Source organism: Dermacentor silvarum, chromosome 9, assembly GCF_013339745.2.
Source record: "Dermacentor silvarum isolate Dsil-2018 chromosome 9, BIME_Dsil_1.4, whole genome shotgun sequence".
NCBI lineage: Eukaryota > Metazoa > Arthropoda > Arachnida > Ixodida > Ixodidae > Dermacentor > Dermacentor silvarum.
Window position 1 is genome coordinate 97,019,167 of NC_051162.1, and position 22,886 is coordinate 97,042,052.

General features: G+C 45.1%; 1 protein-coding gene across 1 annotated transcript in view; it reads right to left on the bottom strand.

Moving 5' to 3' along the window:
• Positions 1-22,886, bottom strand: part of LOC125939866 (uncharacterized) — a 32,988-nt gene that overhangs the window by 7,308 nt on the left and 2,794 nt on the right. The window contains exons 2-3 of the mRNA XM_049655369.1: positions 19,396-19,525; positions 6,290-6,396 (exon numbers count right to left, since the gene is read on the bottom strand). Of these exons, the coding sequence (XP_049511326.1) occupies positions 6,290-6,396; positions 19,396-19,525 (237 nt within the window). The remainder of the gene's footprint in view (positions 1-6,289; positions 6,397-19,395; positions 19,526-22,886) is intronic.

Sequence of the window (22,886 nt, forward strand, 5' to 3'; positions counted from 1 at the left end):
CGAATTCTTGCTAAATCTAATGACCAGTCAAAAAGGCAACACTGGCAAAAACAAATAAATTTTTCTTCCTTCCTGAGCGATCGTATTTTCGCAAGTGCTTGCTGTCAATTTCTTTAGTGTGCATGCATAATAATTGCCAACTTTTGCAAGGCAATAAGTTGTTCACAATGATCAATTTGAAAAGTCACGAAGCCGTTTGAAGCCAGAAAAACGAAGTTTAGACAAATTCATGTACTTCCCTTAATTCCACTGCTAAAGCGGGGCGGTGAGTCTACTTGGCAAGCAGCCAAGTGGACTCACCGTCACGTTCAGCTACAGCGGAGCCACAGCAGTGCTAGCCTGGCTTCCGCTGCTGGCATAAGTGTTTGCGCACACAAAGTAGCGTCCCTGCTGAGCAGCAGTGTGCATACCACATCACGATTTATACACCGGTATGATAGGAACGAATTGTAAGTGCCAAGCTAAATATTTTCAATACTTTTGAGCGCTGAGAAACGTTGATAGTTTACCAGCGGTCTCATCTCGTGCACAATTGAGGTGCGACACCTGCAATATCGCTGGCGGCGCTTCCTATCGCGCCAGCATACTGATCTGTCTTCACCGCAACCTTAAACTTTGCTATCGCCTGCATTACTTCCCCGCCAAAAGAAACTGGCAATTTCATCCCTATTTTTAAAAAATTATATTGCTCATCATCATCATGATCAGCCTATATTTTATGTCCACTGCAGGACGAAGGCCTCTCCCTGCGATCTCCAATTACCCCTGTCTTGCGCTAGCCTATTCCAACTTGCGCCTGCAAATTTCCTAACTTCATCATCCCATCTGGTTTTCTGCCGACCTTGACGGCGCTTCCCTTCTCTTGGTATCCATTCTGTAACCCTAATGGTCCACCGGTTATCCATCCTACGCATTTCATGGCCTGCCCAGCTCCATTTCTTGCGCCTAATGTCAACTAGAATATCGGCTATCCCCGTTTGTTCTGTGATCCACATCGCTCTCTTCCTGTCTCTTAACGTAACGCCTAACATTTTTCGTTCCATCACTCTTTGTGCGGTCCTTAACTTTTTCTCAAGCTTCTTTGCTAACCTCCAAGTTCCATATGTTAGCACCGGTAGAATGCAATGATTGTACACTTTTCTTTTCAGCGACAGTGGCAAGCTCCCAGTCAGGATTCGGCAATGCCTGCCGTATGCACTCCAACGCAATTTTATTCTTCTGTAAATTTCATTCTCGTGATCAGGGTCCCCTGTGCGTAATTGACGTAGATAAACGTACTCCTTTACAGACTCTAGAGGCTGATTGGCGATCCTGAATTCTTGTTCTCTTGCCAGGCTATTGAACATTTTTTTTGTGTTCTGCATATTCATCTTTTCCTGCTTCATGAGCAATAATAATAAGAAGAAGATGAATTATATTGCTCATGAAGCAGGAAATCCGGCGGCGTGGCCGGGGATGCTACATAAAGTCACGTGGTCACAAAGAGAGACCGCGTCGGTGGTCAGTCTATATCGCCGCGCGTCGCGGTCCTGCCAGTCGGTGCGGTGATTTCGGTGAGTACTGTCGTGCGCTCCGAGGGGCCACTCCCAAAATTGGAATAAGGTGGCTTAAAGTGAATTACGGTGAATTAAATTGACTTAAGGTGGATTACGGTGGAACAAACTTGGTACAAATTACAAGTTGAATAAAGAGTATTAAGGTAGAGTTTTTATTTAAGGTAAAAACAAAGAGAAGTCCCTATGCTTTCGCATTCAAATCACGAAAGGATACTGACGTGTCTGTTAGTTTTTTTCGCCTCCTTTCTCCTCCCGCCCTTCGCTCAACGTCAGCTAGACTTTCCTCTAGGAGGCGTTGCTTTGCCGCGCGCTCAGCTTGCTTCTTCGTACTTTCCCCAGCGCGCGATTCTGTTCACCTCCAGGCCCCTACCTCCTTCACGGCTTTGAACAGACATTCGCCGATTGCAATAGCTGACCAGTTACGCTTGCGCGTAGAAGAGAAGGCTGCTGTGATAAAACAAGACCTCGCTGCCAAAAACTTAGGGAAGCAGTTAAGTAGAATATACTGTCCTTTCTGGTTCATAGGAGGCACCACCACCCCGGCCCGCTCACGTGTACGTTCCCAGAAGCCAATTATTCCGCAAAGGACAATACGTTTACATACACGCTAGAGCTTCTTGCGCGGTGTGTAACGCGGATAGAACGGTCTCGTTTGCGTGCACAAAGCTTATATGCACCTGAAATTAAGACCAGCCCTTATGAAAACTGATGTTTACCTTGAACGTAAATTATATTTCAGGGAGAAAATACAAGCAACATTGAGTACATTGGCTTTTGTATTTCCTCTCTGTCGAGAACTGGTCGCTGCTTTGATGTGTCCTCTATGTTTCCAACCTTTGTACTTCCCTCCATGTTTTGGACCTTTGTGTCTACTCCGTGTTCCCAACCTTTATTTCCTCAGAAGCTACAAGAAAACAGACTCAAAGTCAAGCGCACAGTTGGAGAACGAAGGGCAGGATGAGCTGTCATTTTCTGTGTATGTGCGTCAATTTGCATCTTTCTTCTGATGGTTATGTTTACGAAAAAGTCAACGCAGAAAAACAAAAACGTGCGTAAAATGAACAGAAACTTGTGCTGTACAGACCTAGTGTTGGTGCCTCTACGACTTCTGCGCCTTCTCCTGCAAAGCATAAAATACATGTTATCAGCGCCAAAATCGTTCTCAGTTAATTTTAATTCACTTAAGCTACCAAATCCTACTTAAGGACTCGAACCGTGTACCACTTTAGCCAACCTTATTTCCAAACAGCAATGAATACGCAAAAAAGAAACAAGTTACGCAAGACGAATTATAATAAGCTTAAAGATAAGAAACCCCTAAAGTTGTAGCAGAGAAAGCCGGATAGGCAAGCCATGTATACTGATCCATGTTCTCGAAGTGGCAATGCTCACTGATTTTTTCGTAAGTCTTTTTATCCATCCATCCTTATGAACTTAGGCATTTTATTCAGAAAGGGTGTGAAAATTCTCCACAATGCAATGAAAAAAACTGCCGAGCTTTTGATGAGCGATTACAAGATATATTGCCCCTGGAGCTATGGTAGAACTCCCGTTCTGGGAAGCGTCATCTGGGAAGCGTCATCTGCAAACTCGCAAGTCGCTGTACAGCCTGTAACAATACGTGCTAGGGGAGGTTTCACGATTAGTGCAGCTCGAGCAGTAACGAGGCCTATGCGCAAATGCGAGCTGCAAAATTGATAACTCGACATATAGGGACAATGGTGACAAACCGAAAATGCACTGTTCGCACTACGCGTAGGTTCACGTTTAAGCTGATTGTGCCTTTATTACATTCTAAAGTTATGGCTATTTGAATAGAGCTCACATTTTTCTATTGACCTTAAATTTTAAGCAGCCAACGCGACAGAGTGCCAATTACGCAGGGAAGTCCGATGCTCAGCGAAGGTCTTTGTTTTTTGTTTATAATTGTGTTACCTTTTCAAAACTTTTATTCCTTAACATTACGTAGAGTGTGACAACTTCATTTTTATTGAAGCTTTATTTTGGACCGAATTATAGGAAACATTTCATCCTGAGCACATATAACGCGTAAGTTTATTACCCAAAGCTGACGTTGCGATAAAGCTCTCACTTCAGAATCTTATCAACTCACCAAGCGAGGTTGCAGCGTCTAGTGGTCCCTTTTTTAAGACAACCTTTGATATCCTGTGCGCTGCACTGCTTGATGAAGACCTCTCATGGTTTAGGAGAGGCTCGATTCGATGCGTAAAATTCAGTAGACCGGCCTGTAAGAAAATAGTGCGCTTTCTGTAAGCCAAGTTACATTCACCTACCGGTATACAAAGGTGTACGAGTGGTACTTACTACGTGGTAAAGCCCATTTCTCAACGGTTTCAAAATTAGCGATGCTTCCTTGCGGGTGTCCTGATACAGATTCCTTTCATGATATGGCCCATCAACCTTAAAATAAAATTTTTCGATGAAAACTAATGTATTGTGCTACAACGCAAAATATATGATAGATGAGCTTCAGTGTATATTAGTGCAAAAGATTTCTGGTATTTTTGTGCCACATCTCATACAGAAATATTGTGCCTTATACAGAAGACTAAGATTGGCGTTCACTATCAACTTTAAAATAAAATTTATTGGTAAAATTAGTAGATTTTGTTATAACACAAAATATGTGGCAGGCATATCTATGCTCCAGTGTATACTAGCTTTATAGATTTATTGTATTTCCTTGGTGCCACACAACATAGATACAGTTTCTGTCCTTATTAAGATGCCGTTCATAATGAGAACATCAACCTTAACGTTTCTCGGTTGAACCTAATCTAGTTAGTTATAACAAAAGATGTATGATAAATGTACTTCGGTGTGTGCTAGTACGACAAAGTTAACGTGGATTTCTTTGGCGTCGCAGAACATAGCTGCATTCTCGATGGCACAAAGAGTTTTGGCATGCACAAACGCAGACATAAGAATACCTGAAGAAAATATAAATATAAGGAAACGGCATCTATACTCACGTATATTTCCGCAACACCGGACTCTGTGACAACGCGTAGCAAAACAGGGTTGGAAAGCACCGATGCTTTAACTAGATTAAGGGTGTTCTCATCACCAATAACCAGAACTTTTGACGAAATGTCATTTCTCTGTTCGTACACTAGAGGAAAAACTGTGCTGCTTTCGTCTGGCAACTCGCTCTCGCTCTTTATGACTGCAATAAGAAAACTTGCGGAAAGAAATACTTTGATGTTCTTAGTACACATTACGCCGTACACGAATACCGCATTTTAAAATCTTCACTGCAGTAGTTGGGTTTTTATGAGCCACGAGAATGTCGTCTGAGTTTGTGATCAAATGTCATCTGCCATCTGACTAGTACTTCGCGCTATTACACTACAGCTGTCTTACACCTACGCCTGGCGCAACTAGGCTTGTATGCTAAGCTTGACATTACCAACTTGAGCAATTAAGCCCATAGGCAGGCTCACGCATAATGAATACAAGACGTCGGTGAAAATAACTTGAACACAACTTGATAGTTATTTCCAGAAAGGCGCGGCTTTCGTCACTTTGGACATTCAAATGGTACTTTCTTTAAATCATGCAATTATACCGTTTCTACAGTGTGATTTTGGTTCACAGTTCGTCCAATTGTTCTGATAACAAAGGCACTGATGCTTTAGACTAAGAAATTACTTCTAAGCATGTTCAGTTTCGTGTACTTGTGTTCTTGCATGAACATTTCTCGTCACGCTAGGTCTTTGCTAAGCTTGTAGGTGTATATCAGCTTGCTTCGCATACTTCGGGCCCTAACATTGCACTATTCAAGCCTCCAGCACGCGCTCGTGCTCAGCACGGCATCCAATGGCACGAGCGCGAACCGAGAGGCGCCAACGAGCCAGCTGCAAAAGAAGACGACGCTTGAGCCAATGCTGATGATGATAGTTTTTTTCTACACGCGGACACCACTCTAGGGAACCTAGCTCTTAACAGCTTCGCTGTAAAGATAACGCACCTGTTCCACGGTTGTGAAGGTGGATTACCAGCGAAGCAGCTTAGCACGACATAGAGGTGACGCAGAATTTTGATCAAAGGTATAAGCAAATTTTATTTCTCTTGAGCGGCGACGGCGGTCATCCCGAAGAAAAACACACGCACACATACCTTTATTTTGATCGGCGGTCTTGATCGGCAGCATACATTCGCGTGGAGGACTACCGCCACCTCGGGGAGCCGGAGGAAACTAAACACGCGCGACGGCGACGCCACGCCGGGAGTGCGGAATAAAACTATAGGCACGAAAGCGCTTGGAACGATGACAAAGGGAAGGCGGTGCTAGCGTACACATGGCCGACGCGGGTCGCACAGCGGCAAATCTTTGAGAAACCTCCGATATCTACCTGAGAGTCTACGGATTATGAAAATGGTGCGAATTGATAACTAATCTACTGAATATGCATATCCAAGTGGTGGAACGCATAAGCTTTCATATAGAATGAAGTGATTTTGCATCAAATTCGGGAGCTGAGTTCTTGTACACGCGAATCGGTGACTGAATACGAAAAATGCATAGAACCCTAGCCATAGACAGCGTCACTGTAAAAATTATTTTAGACAACCCTGGCGTTTCGGAACCCTTCAGGAATGGCATGATCTGAGGCGTGGCAGTGCTTATATGGGATTTTGGTGCTTCGACAGGCGCGCAGACACTTTTTATAGACCTTGAAAGTAAACGGCGTGAATTGTTTCTGACGAACCATTGATGTTCCTCGGAGTCTTGTGGATGTGCCAGGATTCCAAAAGGAGCTGCCTCTGGTGATTCTTTTCTGTCTCCAAGGCGTACGACAGCTTCTTCGGGGATAATCTGGTGATGAAAACCCCCAGAGGGGTTCCTGCGTGGATTGGTTTAAAAATAAATTTTGGTTGGCGATTAATTCAGTTTCAAGATTTCTATAGAGTTAAATTGGGCACTTATATTTTTAAAGAGCTAATGAAAAACGAGCATGAGTTCGCTAATCATTTAAATAGAAGTGCAGGGTAGGCTGTACGTCAAAGGTATGTAGTAGTAGAAAGGTCGCGGACTACTTATGGTAAGCAGCGGATGGAACATGAGAATATGTCACTGTGCAGCATTTGTGTTGATATTCTTAACATTACAGAATATTCCAAAACTATAGGAAGTTTCAACCGTGAGCCTTATAAAAATTTATATCAACATTTTTTAGACCGCCTTTAGACTATTGTTACTAGAACCTACCAAAAGTCAATAGAAATCCTTCCAACGGTCTTTAGGCTTCCTAATAACTCGTTAGTAACACCATAGATACAATTGGCCACCAAGATCATTTAGAAATATGTTCATAGGGTGTCTGTCAACTTCCTACTAACTGCCTTGGAACACGTTTCCATAGACCTCCTATTAACATTCATTAAATTGAAGCCGGTTCATAGGCTGTCTGTAAACACCCTATTAAAAATTTACTAGCGCTTTCTTTAGACACCATAGTAACATTCTTCTAACAATTGACCACCTCCATTGAATAGAAACATGTTTGTAGACTTCGACAACATCCTACCAGCTTTCTACTAACAGTTTTTAGGCCTCGTCATCACTTTTTTCAATTATTTCAAACCTCCTATCAACATTTGCACTTTATACTTTCTAGAAACATGGTCCACAGTTGGTCAAGGTATTTCAATAAAAACATGTTCAACGCTGCTTACAAATTTATGCTAACATTTATAACTTTAGATCACGCAGTAACCAGCATACCACCCTATTATGCTCAGAGCCGCGACTATTCATTTCAATTATTGTGTTCCATTAAATTATGTCGCCTTATCTATATGTTTACGTGACCTTACTGCAGTATTTACAAATTATCTCTGCTCCTGATGAGCTGTGCAGCTGAAGCCGCAGGGTGCGAAAGGAGCTACTGAAAATAAAGGTCTGACAAACTGAAAGCGTTCCAAGATTGCATCACACATTTATTACATTATTCAATCAGTCAAACTTGCGAACAGCAGAAATAGGACGGTAGTTATGCGAAGCTGCTTCATCATTCTCAAGGTTAGTTGTAGTTGCACCTTAGCTATAATGGAAATGTTTCTTTTTGTGAGCTTGTTTCTGTGAGATACTGGGCGTTGTATCCTGAAAAAGAAAGGCAGTGAGTAGCAGTTGGCTGGGATTACCGTCCGATGCTCAGATGTGTGTTTTAAACAAGTAAGACACACAAAAAAGCCACAATGATATAAGGCACAGCCTCCTCCACCTCGCAGGCGTTACACTATAAGCTGAATATTTCACCACTTCTCATACTGTACAGCCTGAGCAGGAAAGAGCAAAGAATTAGTTCATGCTCATACATTATTTTCCACAAATTAAGTCGTCGCGAGCTCTGTCAAAACCTCGTGTTTGTCGCTTCGCGTTTACTAGCCACTTCAAGCGAACCGCATGACGCGGCATAGTTCAAGTAACTAAAAAAATCGTTTTTAAAACATTTCACGTCATTACATTTTGCACTCGTAACAACATGCCAAAATGCGGTATAGGAAACTGAAATAAAAGAAAATATGCTTATGAAAAATGAGGGAGAAGCACACACCTTAATTTTATTATAATTTGGAGACAGCCCGTCGGCGCAGTGCTGTCTTGAACAGCTGATCGCTACTGGTTCAGTGTGCAGTTTATAACACGGACAGTGCCAATAATAAATTACTGACACTTCACTGCATTGCAGCTGGCAGAGAAGTTGCAGAAAGGTTCACATCACAGAACGAAGAAAACGCCGTCGCCTTCGCAAGCACGGTGCTAGTTGGCTATTCCAGTATTCCAGTCACAATTTGCGCTTCCACGTGTGCCTGGAAAGTCCTCTTGTATTGATGAATCTGTCACAACACAGCATAAGCATAAACAGCAGCAAAAATAGCTAAATTGCTGCTACAAAACACGAACAAACACACCAACATCGCACCGACCGTATCACACCGACGTGGCAAAGGAAGTGGTATCGATGCCGATGGTCTCCTCTTTGGGTCGACTCGGACCACGTGCAAGTTTGTGCGCATGCGTGAGAGAGGCTTATGACATTCTTTCCATCCACCTTCTCGCCTTGACCACCGCCAAACCATGCGCAACCCGCTACCTTGCGAGAGATGAACGACACCAGGAATTCCCTCTCGGTGATTAGGTGTGACGGGCCTTTGTGCGCGCACCCCCTTCTTGGGGGACTCCACTTAAAGAGAGAAATGCACCCTCTGGCCGAGGCCGAAAAAGTACCTTGCAAGACAGCCGGCTTAATTTTTTTATGCTGTCAGGGGATGTACAATTTTATTTTTCGAGCAAACTATTGTGTTGAAGATGACGTTTTCAGCAAATGCAATAACAAATTAAAAAATAAATTATAGGGTAAATTATATGGTTATTGTAACTTGCACAAAAACATCAGCAAGCGCAAGACAGGGGTGATTGGAGGTCGCAGGGAGAGGCCTTCGTCCTGCAGGGGACATAAATATAGGCTGATGATGGTGATGGTGATCAGATAGCCCTTGCCGCTTTCAAAGACGAAAATTTGCTTCGTTGTGCCCAGGGCAAGACAGTGCTGAAAGTTATTCTTGTCAAGTAGTATAACTTTAATAGGTAAAGAAATGTTGAAAGCGTGGCGGCTATGACGTTACCGGTTTTGAGGCGCCCGAAGCACAGAAAAAGCATGACATTTGATATCCTGGCTCTTGGTACCGCGGAATGTCGTAATTGCGAATGCCGTGATTACGAATGCCATATGGCCACCGCAAAACCTTATCGGAGCTCAGAACTTTGTCGGCGTGTGATGAAGCGAAAGCACTAAATATTATAGGCGCATAATTATCACGTTTGGACCAGTTTTCTCAGAGCAAGCAACAATCGCCGTGAAGCAGATGCTTTGACATTTATAGCTACTTTGCCTCCGCTTTAATGCAGCATCTTATTAGTTTCTTTTAATTTGGCTGAGCCGTCTGTAGGATGAAGAGACGAAAGCGTGCAAATAGGGGCGCGAACAAAGCTACATTTTTATACAGTAAGACTATTTTTTTCCACAGAATAATTTCGCACTAATTGGACACTTGCACCGAGTTCAGCTTTCTTTGGTCGTCGACCTGTGCACTTTCTCAAGTCAACACTTGCTCTGACTAAGCAGCAGCTGTATTTGGCAGCCTTTTGGATGTTTCAGAGGCAGCGTTCCAGCACCGTGTTACTCTGAGTTCTCGCTCTTTTGCTTCTTTTTAGCAGAGACCGTGACGCTACTGTGCTGACATGTTCCAGCTTAGGGCGTACTACTTATATCGCGGAGTGTACGGACCTTATTATCTCGTTGCGAAACTAGCTGGTGACCTTCCAATAGCAATGCGTGGTACGGGCCGATTTACGCTCGAGCCGCACTCCACACCGCCCGCCTGCCGCGTGCATGCGCGCTCGGGCGAGAAATTCCGCAATTCGCAGATTGGTGCAAATAACTTCGGTTTACACTGCGTGTGCGAGCCCAGCGTAAACCGAAATTTGTACGCCAGTGCGCAAAATGTGCAGCTTTCCGCGCGCGTGCGGCAGGCGGGCGGTGCCTATCGAGGGTTACAAGGCCCTATAAGGCCGGATTAAATCTGTGCAACTGGTGCGCGGCCGGCATAATAGTCCGCTATCATCACACCGTTTAGTTACTGTATCGCAAGCTAATTTTCTCAAACTGTGCTAACGTCCCCGCCGGCTCACTTAGTCCCGTCGAACTTTTAAAAGATTTTGTTCTAGTAATTGCTTAGCATACTTTATAAATATGTTAGTAGCGCACCGTCAACAATTCGCTACCGACTTGGATTTGAACTGCGATTTAAAACAAAGAGCTTCATTTCTGACTATGTTATTTATCCACATGTTAATGCGTGTTCGACAAATTTATAAAAATCTGTCAAGTTACTTCCCATTCTAAACTTTCTTTGGGCAAACAGCACGAGCTTTTGACGTACTGAAGATACATGTCCTTCGGAAAAGTAAATATTTTGATGGTGTACAGTAAAACAGTCTTTACACAAAAGTAAAAAGCCTTTGACAGAGTATTCGCAATGTTATTTAGACGAAAGTTAGAAGAACGTATGTCAACGGTGTGTTTAAAATATTCTTTATACAAAAGTAAGTAGGAAGTTTTTTCACGGTGTACTTAAGATATCATTTCTACAAAAGTAAGAAGGAAGTCTTTTAATGGTGTATTTAAAACATTATCTATACAAAAGTAGGAGGAGGAGGAGGAGGAGGAAAAAAGAAGGAAAGGCAGGGAGGTTAACCAGAAGCACGTCCGGTTTGCTACCCTACACGGGGGAAGGGGTTTAAAGGGATGAAAAGAAAGGAGAGAGAGAGGGAAGAAAGCACTCGCAGTATAAACACATGCGGTTGTCCCACACTTCACAATCGGTCACTGAGGCCAGTCGACTTCATGAACTGTAACAATGCCCGCGTCGCTTTGTAAGCCTGCGACGCGTGGGGCCACGGTCCAAGAATCTTTGTCTCTGAAAAAGGTCTGCTGTCCAATCGGTCTAACACACTCCGGAGAAGGCCACGTTCGGTCTTATAAAGATGACAAAAACACAACACGTGTTCCACCGTCTCCTCACAGTTGCACGAGTCACAGATTGGTGTGTCGGACATGCCCAGAAGGAATGAGTATGCTTTCGTAAAAGCCACTCCTAACCAGAGGCGGCAAAGTAAAGTTGCATCACGGCGGGGGAAGTTCGATGGAATTTGTAGCCTCATTGTAGGATCCAGCCGTTGGAGATGACAGTTCGTGAAAATCGGGCTGCTCCATGACGTTTCTCTCTCGGTTTGAGCGAGTAAACGAAGACCCCTCGCAGCGTCTGTCCTCGATAAGGGTATAGGAACAGTCAGGGTTTCCTTATGGGCTGACCGGGCGGCATCATCGGCAAGGTCATTACCAACGATGCCACAGTGCCCCGGCAGCCATTGAAAGATGATGTCATGTCCGTTCATGAGGGCTTGATGGAGAACCTCTCTGGTCTCAAACACCAGTTGTTCATGTGTCTTGCGTCGTAATGCTGACTGCAGACTCTGAAGGGCTGCCTTGGAGTCACAAAAAATGACCCACTTTCGAGGTGGTGTTTCTACGATGTAATTAACTGCAGCACGTAGAGCGGCAAGTTCTGTAGCCGTAGAAGTCGTTATGTGGGACACTTTGAACTTCCTTGTGACTTGTAAGGTCGGGATGATAAAAGCGCCTGTGGAGCTGGTGGCTGAGACAGATCCATCGGTGTAAACTTGCGTTCTTAACTCATATGCATCGTTCAGCAATGACAATGTCAACTGTCGTAGAGCTACCGTGGAATGACTGAGCTTGTTCGTAATTCCCGGAATCGTGAGGTGTACTTGTGGCTGCCGTAGACACCACGGGGGTGACAGTGGTCTTGCTGCTGGTGTAAATCCCGATGGAAGGCAGCCTTGATGTGTCGCAACAAGTTTCGAAAACGTGGCCTGAGGTCTTTGTGCCGGCAAAACAGCAATGTGATGACTGGGTACGCGACACAGGTGTCGAATGTGTGCTCTGAGGTTGTCAACCGTGATGTATGTTGGAATCAAGTAGTCTCTAGCAATCACGATTGTTGCATGAGTCGAGGCGCATCGTGGAAGTCCAAGACATGTCCGCAGAGCCTGGCCTTGCAAACTTTGGAGGGTACGAATATTTGTTTTGCATGTATTCGCCAAAACCGGCAAGCTATATCGTAAAAAGCCCAGAAACAGTGTTCTGTACAGCTGCAGCATGGACCGTACCGACGTTCCCCAAGTTTTTCCACACAGGAACTTCATTATATGTATAATTGAAATTAGTCTCCGCTTCAGGTAGATGCAGTGGGGGCTCCATGAAAGGTTCCTGTCAATAATCACACCTAAGAAGCGGTGAGACTTCTGGTATGTAATATCCTGGCCATTGAGAGAAACAGGGTACGGTGACATGGGTTTGCGCGTAAAGGCAATGAGCGCACATTTTTCGATGGACATCGTAAGGCCTTGTTTTCGGAGATAGGAACAAGTTAGGGTGGCTGCCCGCTGAATTCTTGCGCGTACTTGAAGACGAGTCACCGCAGAAGACCAAAGACAAATATCGTCGGCGTAGATCGACAAGTGTATTGTATTGGGTAATAGTTCAGCAAGGCCAATCATAGCTAGGTTAAACAGAATAGGGCTCAATACCCCGCCCTGTGGGACGCCGCAGTAGGTATAATAGTTGGCAGAGGGGCCATTTTCGGTCTGCACATAGAAGGACCTTCTGGTCAAATAGTCTCTGATCCATTGAAACATACGGCCACCGATTCCGACAGCCTCCAGTGATTCAAGGATCGCTTCATGTGTGACATTATCGTACGCCCCTTTCACATCGAGAAAGAGCGCCACTGATATGCGCTTGAGACATTTTTGTTGCTGTATGTACGTTGTCAGGTCGATAACATTGTCTATTGAAGACCTGCCTCGCCGAAAGCCTGTCATTGAGTCAGGGTATATACTGTGGCGTTCAAGGTACCATTCTAAGCGTGTAAGGATCATTTTTTCCATTACTTTACCTACGCAACTTGCCAGGGCAATAGGGCGATATGATGTCAGGTCTAAAGGCGACTTCCCTGTTTTTAGTAGCGGTACAAGCCGACTTATTTTCCATTGCAGAGGAACAATTCCGTCACGCCATGAGCAGTTGTAGTAATACAACAGCTCTTGCCTGGCCTCCCGTCCAAGATGGACAAGAGCTGCATAGGTGATGCCGTCAGGCCCTGGTGAAGATGAACGTCGAGAAGCAGCCAAAGATGCGTCAAGTTCTTCCATAGTAAATGGAAGTTCCATTTCTGGTACGCGAGACACAGGGACGACACTAACACCTTCGGCGTGGGGGTTGACACACACGCCGGCGATCCGCGCACAAAAATTATTTGCCACCTCAAGTTGCGTCTGGCAGTGATGTAGGGCTAATGCCATGAAGGGATGTCGCTGTTGTGGAGACGAGCGGAGGCCACGAACTGTCCTCCAGATGTATGAAAGTGGTTTACGAGGGTCCAGGGATTCACAAAAGGACTTCCAACGTTGTTCCTGCAATTTGTCCAAACGGCGCTGGATTTTCTTCTGTGTTCTTCGTGCCATTCTCAGGTCACAAACTGCCTTCGTGCGCCTGTACCTCCTTTCAGCTCGTCGTCGAAGTGCCGTTAGCCTCTCCAGTTCTACGTCAAATTGGGAACGGTTCGCTTTCAATGTTAGGAGGCATGAAGCTTCTCTCATTGCCTCTGAGATGGTTTCCTCTAGGCTATGGCCCAAGTCTTCTCTGCATGCATTTTCCATATGTAGCTTGAATTTAGTCCAATCGATACGTTGTACTGCATTCGACGAGGAGGAATTGTTTAGCCCCCTGATCTTCAAGTAAGTGGGAATATGGTCACTTCCATGCGTTTCTATGTCTGAAAACCACTGTACTTGCGAGCTGAAGCATCGTGATACCAAAGTCAAATCCAGGCAACTGCTGTACTTGAGGCCTCGCAGGTATGTAGGACTGCCGTCATTCATCACACAAAGGTCGTGAAAAACAAAAGTAAGAAGGAAACCTGTTAACGGTGTACTTAAAGTATTCTTTATACAAAAGTAAGACAGAAGTATTTTGACACTGTATGAACAAATGTTACTAGAATGTAAATGTAAATGGAATGTCAGTAAAGTAAATAGAAAGTTGGTAGTTCTAAATAATGCTAATAGCCATTTTTGTAAGGGTCTGTGTTCGTTATCCGAACAAACAGCGGCTTAGAGTGGAAATTATATGTTCATTTTCTAGCTAAATGTTATTACCTGTGCGTGATTTTTCGTTTCTCAGCTATGTATGGAGTTTAAATAGGAGTGCTTCTCTTATTGCTAGCCTTATCCCTTGTTTCACCTGTACTGGATGGATATTGTTTTTTTTTGGCGCAAGGGCCAGAAATGACCAAAGAGCGCCATGACACTTGGTGATGAATGGCAGTGAGAAAAGTTTAATACGGTGGAAATCGAGTGGGTGTATATTGGCCTAAAATATTCACTGTATCTTTTATCTTTTAAAATAATCTCAATGAAAAGTGAGTCCTATGGTTATAAAAGTACTTTTTGAAGAATTATATACTAAAATTGTCAATTATAGCAGCACTAGTGCCTCTGCAGAGCCCTTTAGCGGATGGGCTGCGAGGCATGCGCTCTGTAAGTGACTGCATTGCAGCTACAGCCTCCAAGGAGAGTTTCTGCTACAAATAGCCTGGCCAAATGATTTCTATGGTATTCGTTTCTGCTAAGAACTTGAGTACTGCTTTAAAATTAAATAGAGGGTCATTGCTTAAAAAGAACACTGGGGGCAAAGGTATATTAAGATGGTATAAGGAAGGGAAGAACGTTTTTCTCTCCTCTTCTAATAATGGGCACTGAACGAGAACATGAAGGACTGTAAGTCTACTGCCACATCTATTGCATGTCGGAGGGTTAGTTCCAGTTAAGTGATATGAATGAGTGCTGCAGGTATGCCCAATTGTTAATCTACAGAGCAGTACTTCCTGGTGTCTTGTTTTTTCAGAGATCCATGTGCCTATTTTTGGTTTTACTAAGTGCAGCTTATTGGATACCTGAGTGTCCACTGCCTCTGCCAATATTTCCGTAGTTTATATCGTAAAGATGGCTTAAGGTCTATGTACGGTATGGGTATATTAATATTTGTATCACAAAAAGCTACAGATGTAGCCCTTTCGCCAACAGCTACGTTTCCCTCTAGGCCTCTATGGCGAGGCACCCAACAAAGAACAATTATTTGGTTCGACATGTATGCTGAGCATAGAACGTTGTAGACTTCATTAAGGATAGTTTTTGTGTTTTCCTAGACTTGATATGCCACGAACAACGCTTAATGAATCTGTGAATATGACAGTCTTTACTATACCAGTTTCTTTTATATGTTTCACAGCAGAGAGGATCGCGTATGCCTCCGCTGTGAAAATGCTGGTGCTTGATTTAATGCACCGGACGTTGAAAATGACGGTCCGAGTGCTGCATAAGCTACACCATAAGTAGACTGTGAAGCATCCTTGTAAAACTCCGTGCAGGAGTACTTCGCCTGGAGTTCGGGAAAGTGTGAATGTATATGCACCTCAGGCGCATGTTTTGTTATTGTGACAAAAGACATATCACACTGGATAGTCTGCCATTCCCAAGGTGGTGCAAGAGAAGTGGGAGTCATTAAGACTGTTTCTCGATGTTGAATACCAGTTTCGTTAGCCAGTTCTTCTAAGCGCACAGACAGAGGAGTTCGAACAGATGGGCGGTTGCGGTAAAGTATTACAGAAGTCAAGTACAGTTGAGTAACACGGATCTTCGTTATTCTATTTACATTTTAAGAAGTAGGCGAAGCATAGATATGTTCTGCGTAGGTGTAAGGACCCTTCGTTTGCCTCGACAAACAGACTTTCCAGAGGGCTTGTCCTAAATGCGTCTGTTGCCAGCCGTATACCTAGATTGTGGATTGGGTCGAGAATTTTGAGAGCACTATCCGGGGCGATAAAGATGATAGAAGCATTTTATTGGCGCAAGGGCCAGGGATGGCCAAAGAGCGCCAAGAAAGATAGTATGAAGCAGTCCATGAAGTGGTTAATGGCAGATGGTGATTGCACATGGGCTGTATAGAGGCCTAAAACATACGCTGTAAATGGCGTAAAATATGATGATTGTTGTGGTTTATTGGCACAAGGGCCAGATGTGGTCAAAGAGCGCCAAGACGACGGTAATGGCTTGTTAGTGGTACGTGAATAGTGAATTATTTGAACATTAAATGTGGCATGGCTGTAAAGGGGTCTAAGAACAGTCGCTGTAAAGTGCGTAAAATCTATACGTAGTAAGATTATGGCAATGCATTATAATATGTACTATGGACATGAACAATGCATACCGAAAGAATGATACGACTTACAAAAATTACAGATGCAAGAATTGGCCAGAAGAACAAATGCCTAAACAGAGCCTTTGAAACACAAGGGCCTCGAGGCATGTGCTATAAAAAAAAACTATCACAGCAAGATCCTCTGGAGAGAGGATGTGCTACAAACTTATTGGGCATGCAGGACCACATCGTTTAAGAAATCGAGGACTGCTTTCACGTTAAAAAGCGGTTCTTTACCGAGAAACATAGCGGGATGGAGAGGGACAGAATAGCCATATGCTAGCGGAAAATGTTTCTTTCTTTCTCTTTCGGCTTCCCGACACTCCAAGAGAACGTGGAGGACGGCGAGCCTCTCGCCACATCTACCACAGATAGGAGGATCATTACCGTTCAATAGGAAATTGTGAGTACCATATGTGTGCCCTATTATGAGACGGCAGAATAGGACATCAGCTCGTCGTGTTTTCGTTGTACAGGGCCAGAAACCTATCTGTGGCTTAATCAAATAGAGCTTAATATTTGTTTCGGCGTCCCACAAGCGTTGCCAGTGGCTTCGCAGTTTGTTTCGTAGGAAAGGCTTCAGATCTGTAGCAGGGGCAGCAGCGGGAAGATCAATACCTTGCGATGCCATTGATTTGGCGATTTCGTCGGCAAGCACATTACCTTCGATTCCTCTATGGCCGGAAACTCAGCCTATTATTACATATCCATGAGATAGGTAAATGTTACACAAGAATGAGTATATTTCAATGAAAACAGGATTTCTATGCTTTTGTGAAGGTGTTAGCGCTTTTACAAGACTTAACGAGTCTGTCAATATTATTGCTTTCTGTAGTGTTAATTTCTTTATATGTGTCAACGCAGACAGTACTGCGTAGACTTCTGCTGTGAAGATACTTGTTAGGGGGTTCAATACGTCAGATTTAGGAAAAGAAGGGCCAGCAGCCGTGTAAGATACGCAGCATGGGACTTGGATGCGTCGGTGTAGAATTCCGAGCACGAGTACTTCGATTGAAGTTCGCGGAAATGCGTTGCAATTTCGAGCTCGGGAGCATGCTTTGCGACTTCTACAAAAGATGAATCATGATTTGATTGATTGATTATTTTGGCTTATTGGCGCAAGGGCCAGATGTTGCCAAAGAGCGCCAAGACGATGGTAATGGCTTGTTAGTGGTACATGAATAGTGAATTATAAGGCGTGGATAAAACATTAAATGTGGCATGGCTGTAAAGGGGCCTTAAAGCAGTCGCTGTAAAGTGCGTAAAATCTATACAAAATAAGGTTATGGCAATTAATAATGATCTGTATTATGAACATGAACAATGCATTGCGAATGAATGATACGACTTACAATATATTAAAGATGCAAGAATTGGCCAGAAGCACAAGTGCCTAAACAAAGCCCTTGAAACGCAAGGCATGTGCTATAAAAAACTATCACAGCAAAATCCTCTGGAGAGAGGATGCGCTACGAACTTATTGGGCTAATAACATTTCGCACAACATCGTTCAAGAATGCGAGGTCCCCGCAGGGGCGTCTGCGTCAGCAGGCGTTTGGTGAGTTGCGCCACCACGTACTCGAGCACACGAGGGTTGGACCCTCCAGCGTGTAGCGGCGCGGCTTAGCCGTGTCCTGGGAAAAGGGGATGCTGGGGGTTGAGTCGATGCCGGGTGTTTGGATCTTTACGGCCCCCCGGCGGAGGCAACACACTTCTTTGGCCTCCGCTTCACGTGGACGGCACCCCCAGGCTGACCCTACCGGGGGAAATCGGTGGTCACCTTTTCCGGTCCCCCTCTCCAACCTTTTGCTTTCCCATCTCCTTTCTTTTACTCTCCTATCATCTCTCTTCTAGTCCGTCACTTCCTAATTTTCACAGGTGGCTTGGGTTAACCTTGTGTATGTGCCCTCTCTTGGGTATCTTATATTGGGTTATAGCAGCAATGTACGGCTGGCGCCTGCTGACTTGCACGTTAAGTGCTGCAGCTCCCCTAGTTGGGCTCCGTTGTGGGTGGCCGCCATTGCCGCCGAAATAAACCAAACCATTATGGGAACACCTGCATTTCCCCGTTTACTTCATCGTCAGTCTCACAAGAGGGGACGCACCAATGAACTACTTATCCTCTTCAAACCAAAAGAATTCTTTCCCCGATTCCAAGTTGTACACAGCGAAAAAACTGAAAAACCAGCAAGAACCCGTTCCCCTTTTCTAGTCGCAAAAGGCTTGACTGACGCCCTTGGCCCATGTTTTAAAGTCACCAAAATGGCGAGCGGGGACCTCCTGCTTGAGATCCGTGATAAAGAGCAGCACAATAAACTCAACAAGCTTATAACATTTGGAGACATTCCTGTTACCGTTACACCTCACTGTTCTATGAATACAGCACGCGGCGTAGTGTCTGATGCAGGTCTCATTCACTTGTCCGAAACTGAACTATTGGAAGGCTGGAAAGAGCAAAATGTCACCAACGTACAGCGTATCATTATCAGACGAGACAATAAAGAAATTCCTACAAAACACCTGATCCTGACCTTTGCCACTTGCGATCTGCCACAAACCATAGAAACCGGATACACAAAGATAGCTGTCAGACCACACATACCTAATCCAAGACGATGTTTCCAATGTCAGATTTGGCCACGGCTCGCAGAGCTGCAGTGGTATACTCACAGGTGCGAAATGTGGAGTCCAAGGTCACGCCTCAGACAACTGCGAAGCAACACCTCACTGTGTAAACTGTGGTGAACATCCAGCTTACTCCAAATCCTGTCCTAACTGGAAAAAAAGAAAAAGAAATTATCACTCTCAAAGTGAGCGAGAACATCTCTTTCAAGGAGGCGCGTAAAAGGTGCTCACCATTCCACAGCACAACTTATGCCGATGCGACGCGTCAGTGGGCAGCGTCGCACCGGCCTCCGCCACTTGTCCGGCCCGCGCACAGCGAGCGGTCGGCAGTGGCGCCCCCCGCCCCTATGGTGGGAGCAGCCAAGGCTGCCATGCCATCACCGAACTCAGCCACACCAGTGGCCTCTACTAGTTCTGGCAGCAGCCAGGATAGCGCAGAGGCTAAGGAGGTGCCATCAGCCTTCGCACTGGTGGGGACAAAGGCTTCGCCTTCCGAGGCGAAGCCAAACCGACGTACACATCGCTCGCTAGAGCGAGTGTCCAACGCCTCGCAAGAGGCAATGGACACAACTCCTTCTCAGACGGCACACGGAGTGCCTAGGGAGAGGCGGCTCTCCCAAGAACGCTCCAAAAAATACAAGAGACCAGTTACAGCGCATGGGAAAGGCTGTGTAAAATAGGCTGTACACTTCCCTTGAGACACACAGCACCTTTTATTTTCCTCCAACATGAACACAATAATGCAGTGGAATGTTAGGGGACTAATCCACAACCTAGACGACATCCAAAAACTTCTATGTAAATTTATTCCAAAGGTGCTGTGTGTTCAAGAAACACAGCTAAACTCCAGAAACACCAACTTCTTACGTCAGAATATTGTTTTCCGAAAAGATCGCAAGGATTCTGCCGCATCATCTGGTGGTGTGGCCTGTCAGCAACCATCTACTCAATACGGCACTTGAAGCGCTAGCCGTTCGTGCTGTCATCATCATCATCATCATCAGCCTATATTTTATGTCCACTGCAGGACGAAGGCCTCTCCCTGTGATCTCCAATTACCCCTGTCTTCTGTACTTCTGGGTAAACTCGTTACCATTTGCTCATTCTACTTACCCCCACATTATCCTTTACACAAGCATGAATTTCAGTCACTTATAGATGAATTACCAGAACCTTACCTCGTACTTGGGGATTTCAATGCACACAGCAGCTTGTGGGCGACACGGGTATCGATGCGCGAGGACGCCTAATCGAACAATTTCTTTTCTCCTCTGGTGCGCGTCTCCTGAATAAGAATGAACCCACCTACCACAATCTCGCAAACAAAACATTTTCTTCCATTGATCTCAGTGTAGCTTCCCCGTCCATATTTCCTGAACTTAAATGGGAAGTTATAAAAGAATGTCACAGTTTCGCCCTAAGGGCGAAGCAACGAATGCGATAGCAACACAGCAATGTCATACGAAGTAAGGTGAGCGGCTTTGGTAGCAATATGAATTGTAGTAAACATGAACTGATTAAGTAAGCAGGTGTGCTGTGGCGTAAGTAGACCTACATGAAGAGAGACTCGATGACCACGAGAAGGCGCGTGTGAAACGGTGGTGTTGATGATAAGCGCTTCCCGTGGGCAGCGCGTGCGAAGGGACACACCTGTAGCGCTGCACTGGCGATCCGGGCAGCATTGCATGTGTACCGTGCGTTGGAAAATGTGGCCCGACTATTACTAACTGAATGAACAAGCGTGGTGTGAGCGCGCACAAACAAACATGAATAGATCACACTGAATGATTGCAGACAACGACTGTCAAAACGCTGGCAGCAAGCGCATACGCCGCAGCGGGCGAAGGTACGTGCGGTCTATCGCTTCAACGGAAACAGTGCGGCGAATGCACAGCGCATAGAAAGGTCAGAGCCGTGTGGAGATAAGAGACGGTGCGGGCGAGCGACGAGCGTGGTTGTTGGTAGAGTAGAAGTGCGCCCCCCCCCCCCCCCGCTTTCTCCGGCGCTGGCTTCCCGCTTCCTTGCTTGCGCGTGGGAGATTGAGTGCGTTCGCTCTCCGTGATAGCGCGGAGAGCGCTATCACGGAGAGCGAATCACGCTTATCACGCTTCCGCTCGGGCATACGGCGCGCGGCGAAGATTTTATCTATACGGAACCTCACGGCGACGGCGACGCCGACGGCAGAAATCCGGTTGAAGTGTGCATATAATTGCTATCGCAATAAAAATCCTTACGGGAGTGACCACTTCCCCATCCTGCTGAGATCACTACTACAAGACGAACCTCCACCACATGCTCCCCGGTGGAAGTTCGATACGGCAGATTGGGAGAAATTCCAAAGCCTTACAAGTGGTACCTTGTGGCCTGACATATCTTCGCTGGGAATTGATGCTGCTGTTGAGTATCTTACATCTTTTATAATTGATGCCGCTTCTGAATGTATACCTGAAATAAGTGGTGCGACCTGCAAATGCCGTGTCCCATGGTGGACCGACGAATGTCGGAACGCTCGTAGGGAACAGAAAAAAGCGTGGGGGGTGCTAAGCGACTCTCCAACTGCGGAGAATCTTGTCAATTTTAAGAAAATGAAATCGGAGGGCAGAAGAACGCGCCGACAGGCCAGGAGAGAGAGAGTTGGGAGAAGTTTTTATCAGGCATCAACTCATATTGTCACGTAGCAGTGACAGTGAACAAAACTGTTGTAAAACTGTGTATGACGAAACTGATTCTTTATTGGGCGAACCTTTGCCCACAAAAGCAAGCTACACTCGAAGCACAACGATAACGGCGAACACAGTCGGCGATCGTCGAAAATCTCTGATCTGCGGCGAAACGCGTCGGCTTTTATACGTGAGTCATCAAATGTTCCAGATTAATCGCCGGTGCCCGCGTGTCTTCTAGAAAGTTCTAGACAACTCGCGACGCTCATACAATCAGATTACATGAGCGTCGGTGACCACAGACGACGGATAGAAGCATCGATAACGTTCGAGAAGCTTCCGATGCAAGCGCGACCTGCGCTGAGCGATAACGTTTAACATTTGTTAGCCGGTGGAAAGCGGCCACCGGTGAAAGATAAACATGTATACGTGTCAATATACAGACGGCAGAGTCTGGAAGAAATGCTGATGATGATGATGATGATAATGTGTGGTGTTTTATGGCGCAAGGGCCAGTTATGACCAAAGAGCGCCATGCCAGTGTTTGTGAGTTGGCAGTGGAGCGATGAATTCTGAGAAGTAGATGAAGTGTGGCTGTAAAGGGGCCTAAAGATAATCGCTGTAAAATGCGTGAAATATACATGCACTAAAATCATGGCAATGACTAATGAGGTGTACCATGAAATGATGAATGCATTGAGAAAGAATAACACGAGATTTAAAATATTTAAGATGTAGTAATTGGAAAGAATCACTACTGCCTAAACAGAGCCCTTGAACCACAAGGGCCTGGAGGAATGTGCTTATGCAAAACTACTATCACAGCAGCATCCTCTGGAGGGAGGATGCGCTATGAATTTATTGGGCTTATAAGAAACCACGTCGTTTAAGAAAGCGAGGACTGCTTTGGTGCTAAACAGTGGTTCCTCACCAAGAAACATACTGGGATGCAGAGGGACATGATAGCGGTAAGCTATGATGATGATATATGTTGTTTTGTGGCGCAAGGGCCAGCTATGGCCAAAGAGCGCCAAGACGTGGTGTACTGAGTGAGCAATGGTATGATCAGTGACAGTGGATAGGTGTAGGGTGGCTGTAAAGGGGACTAAAATCTG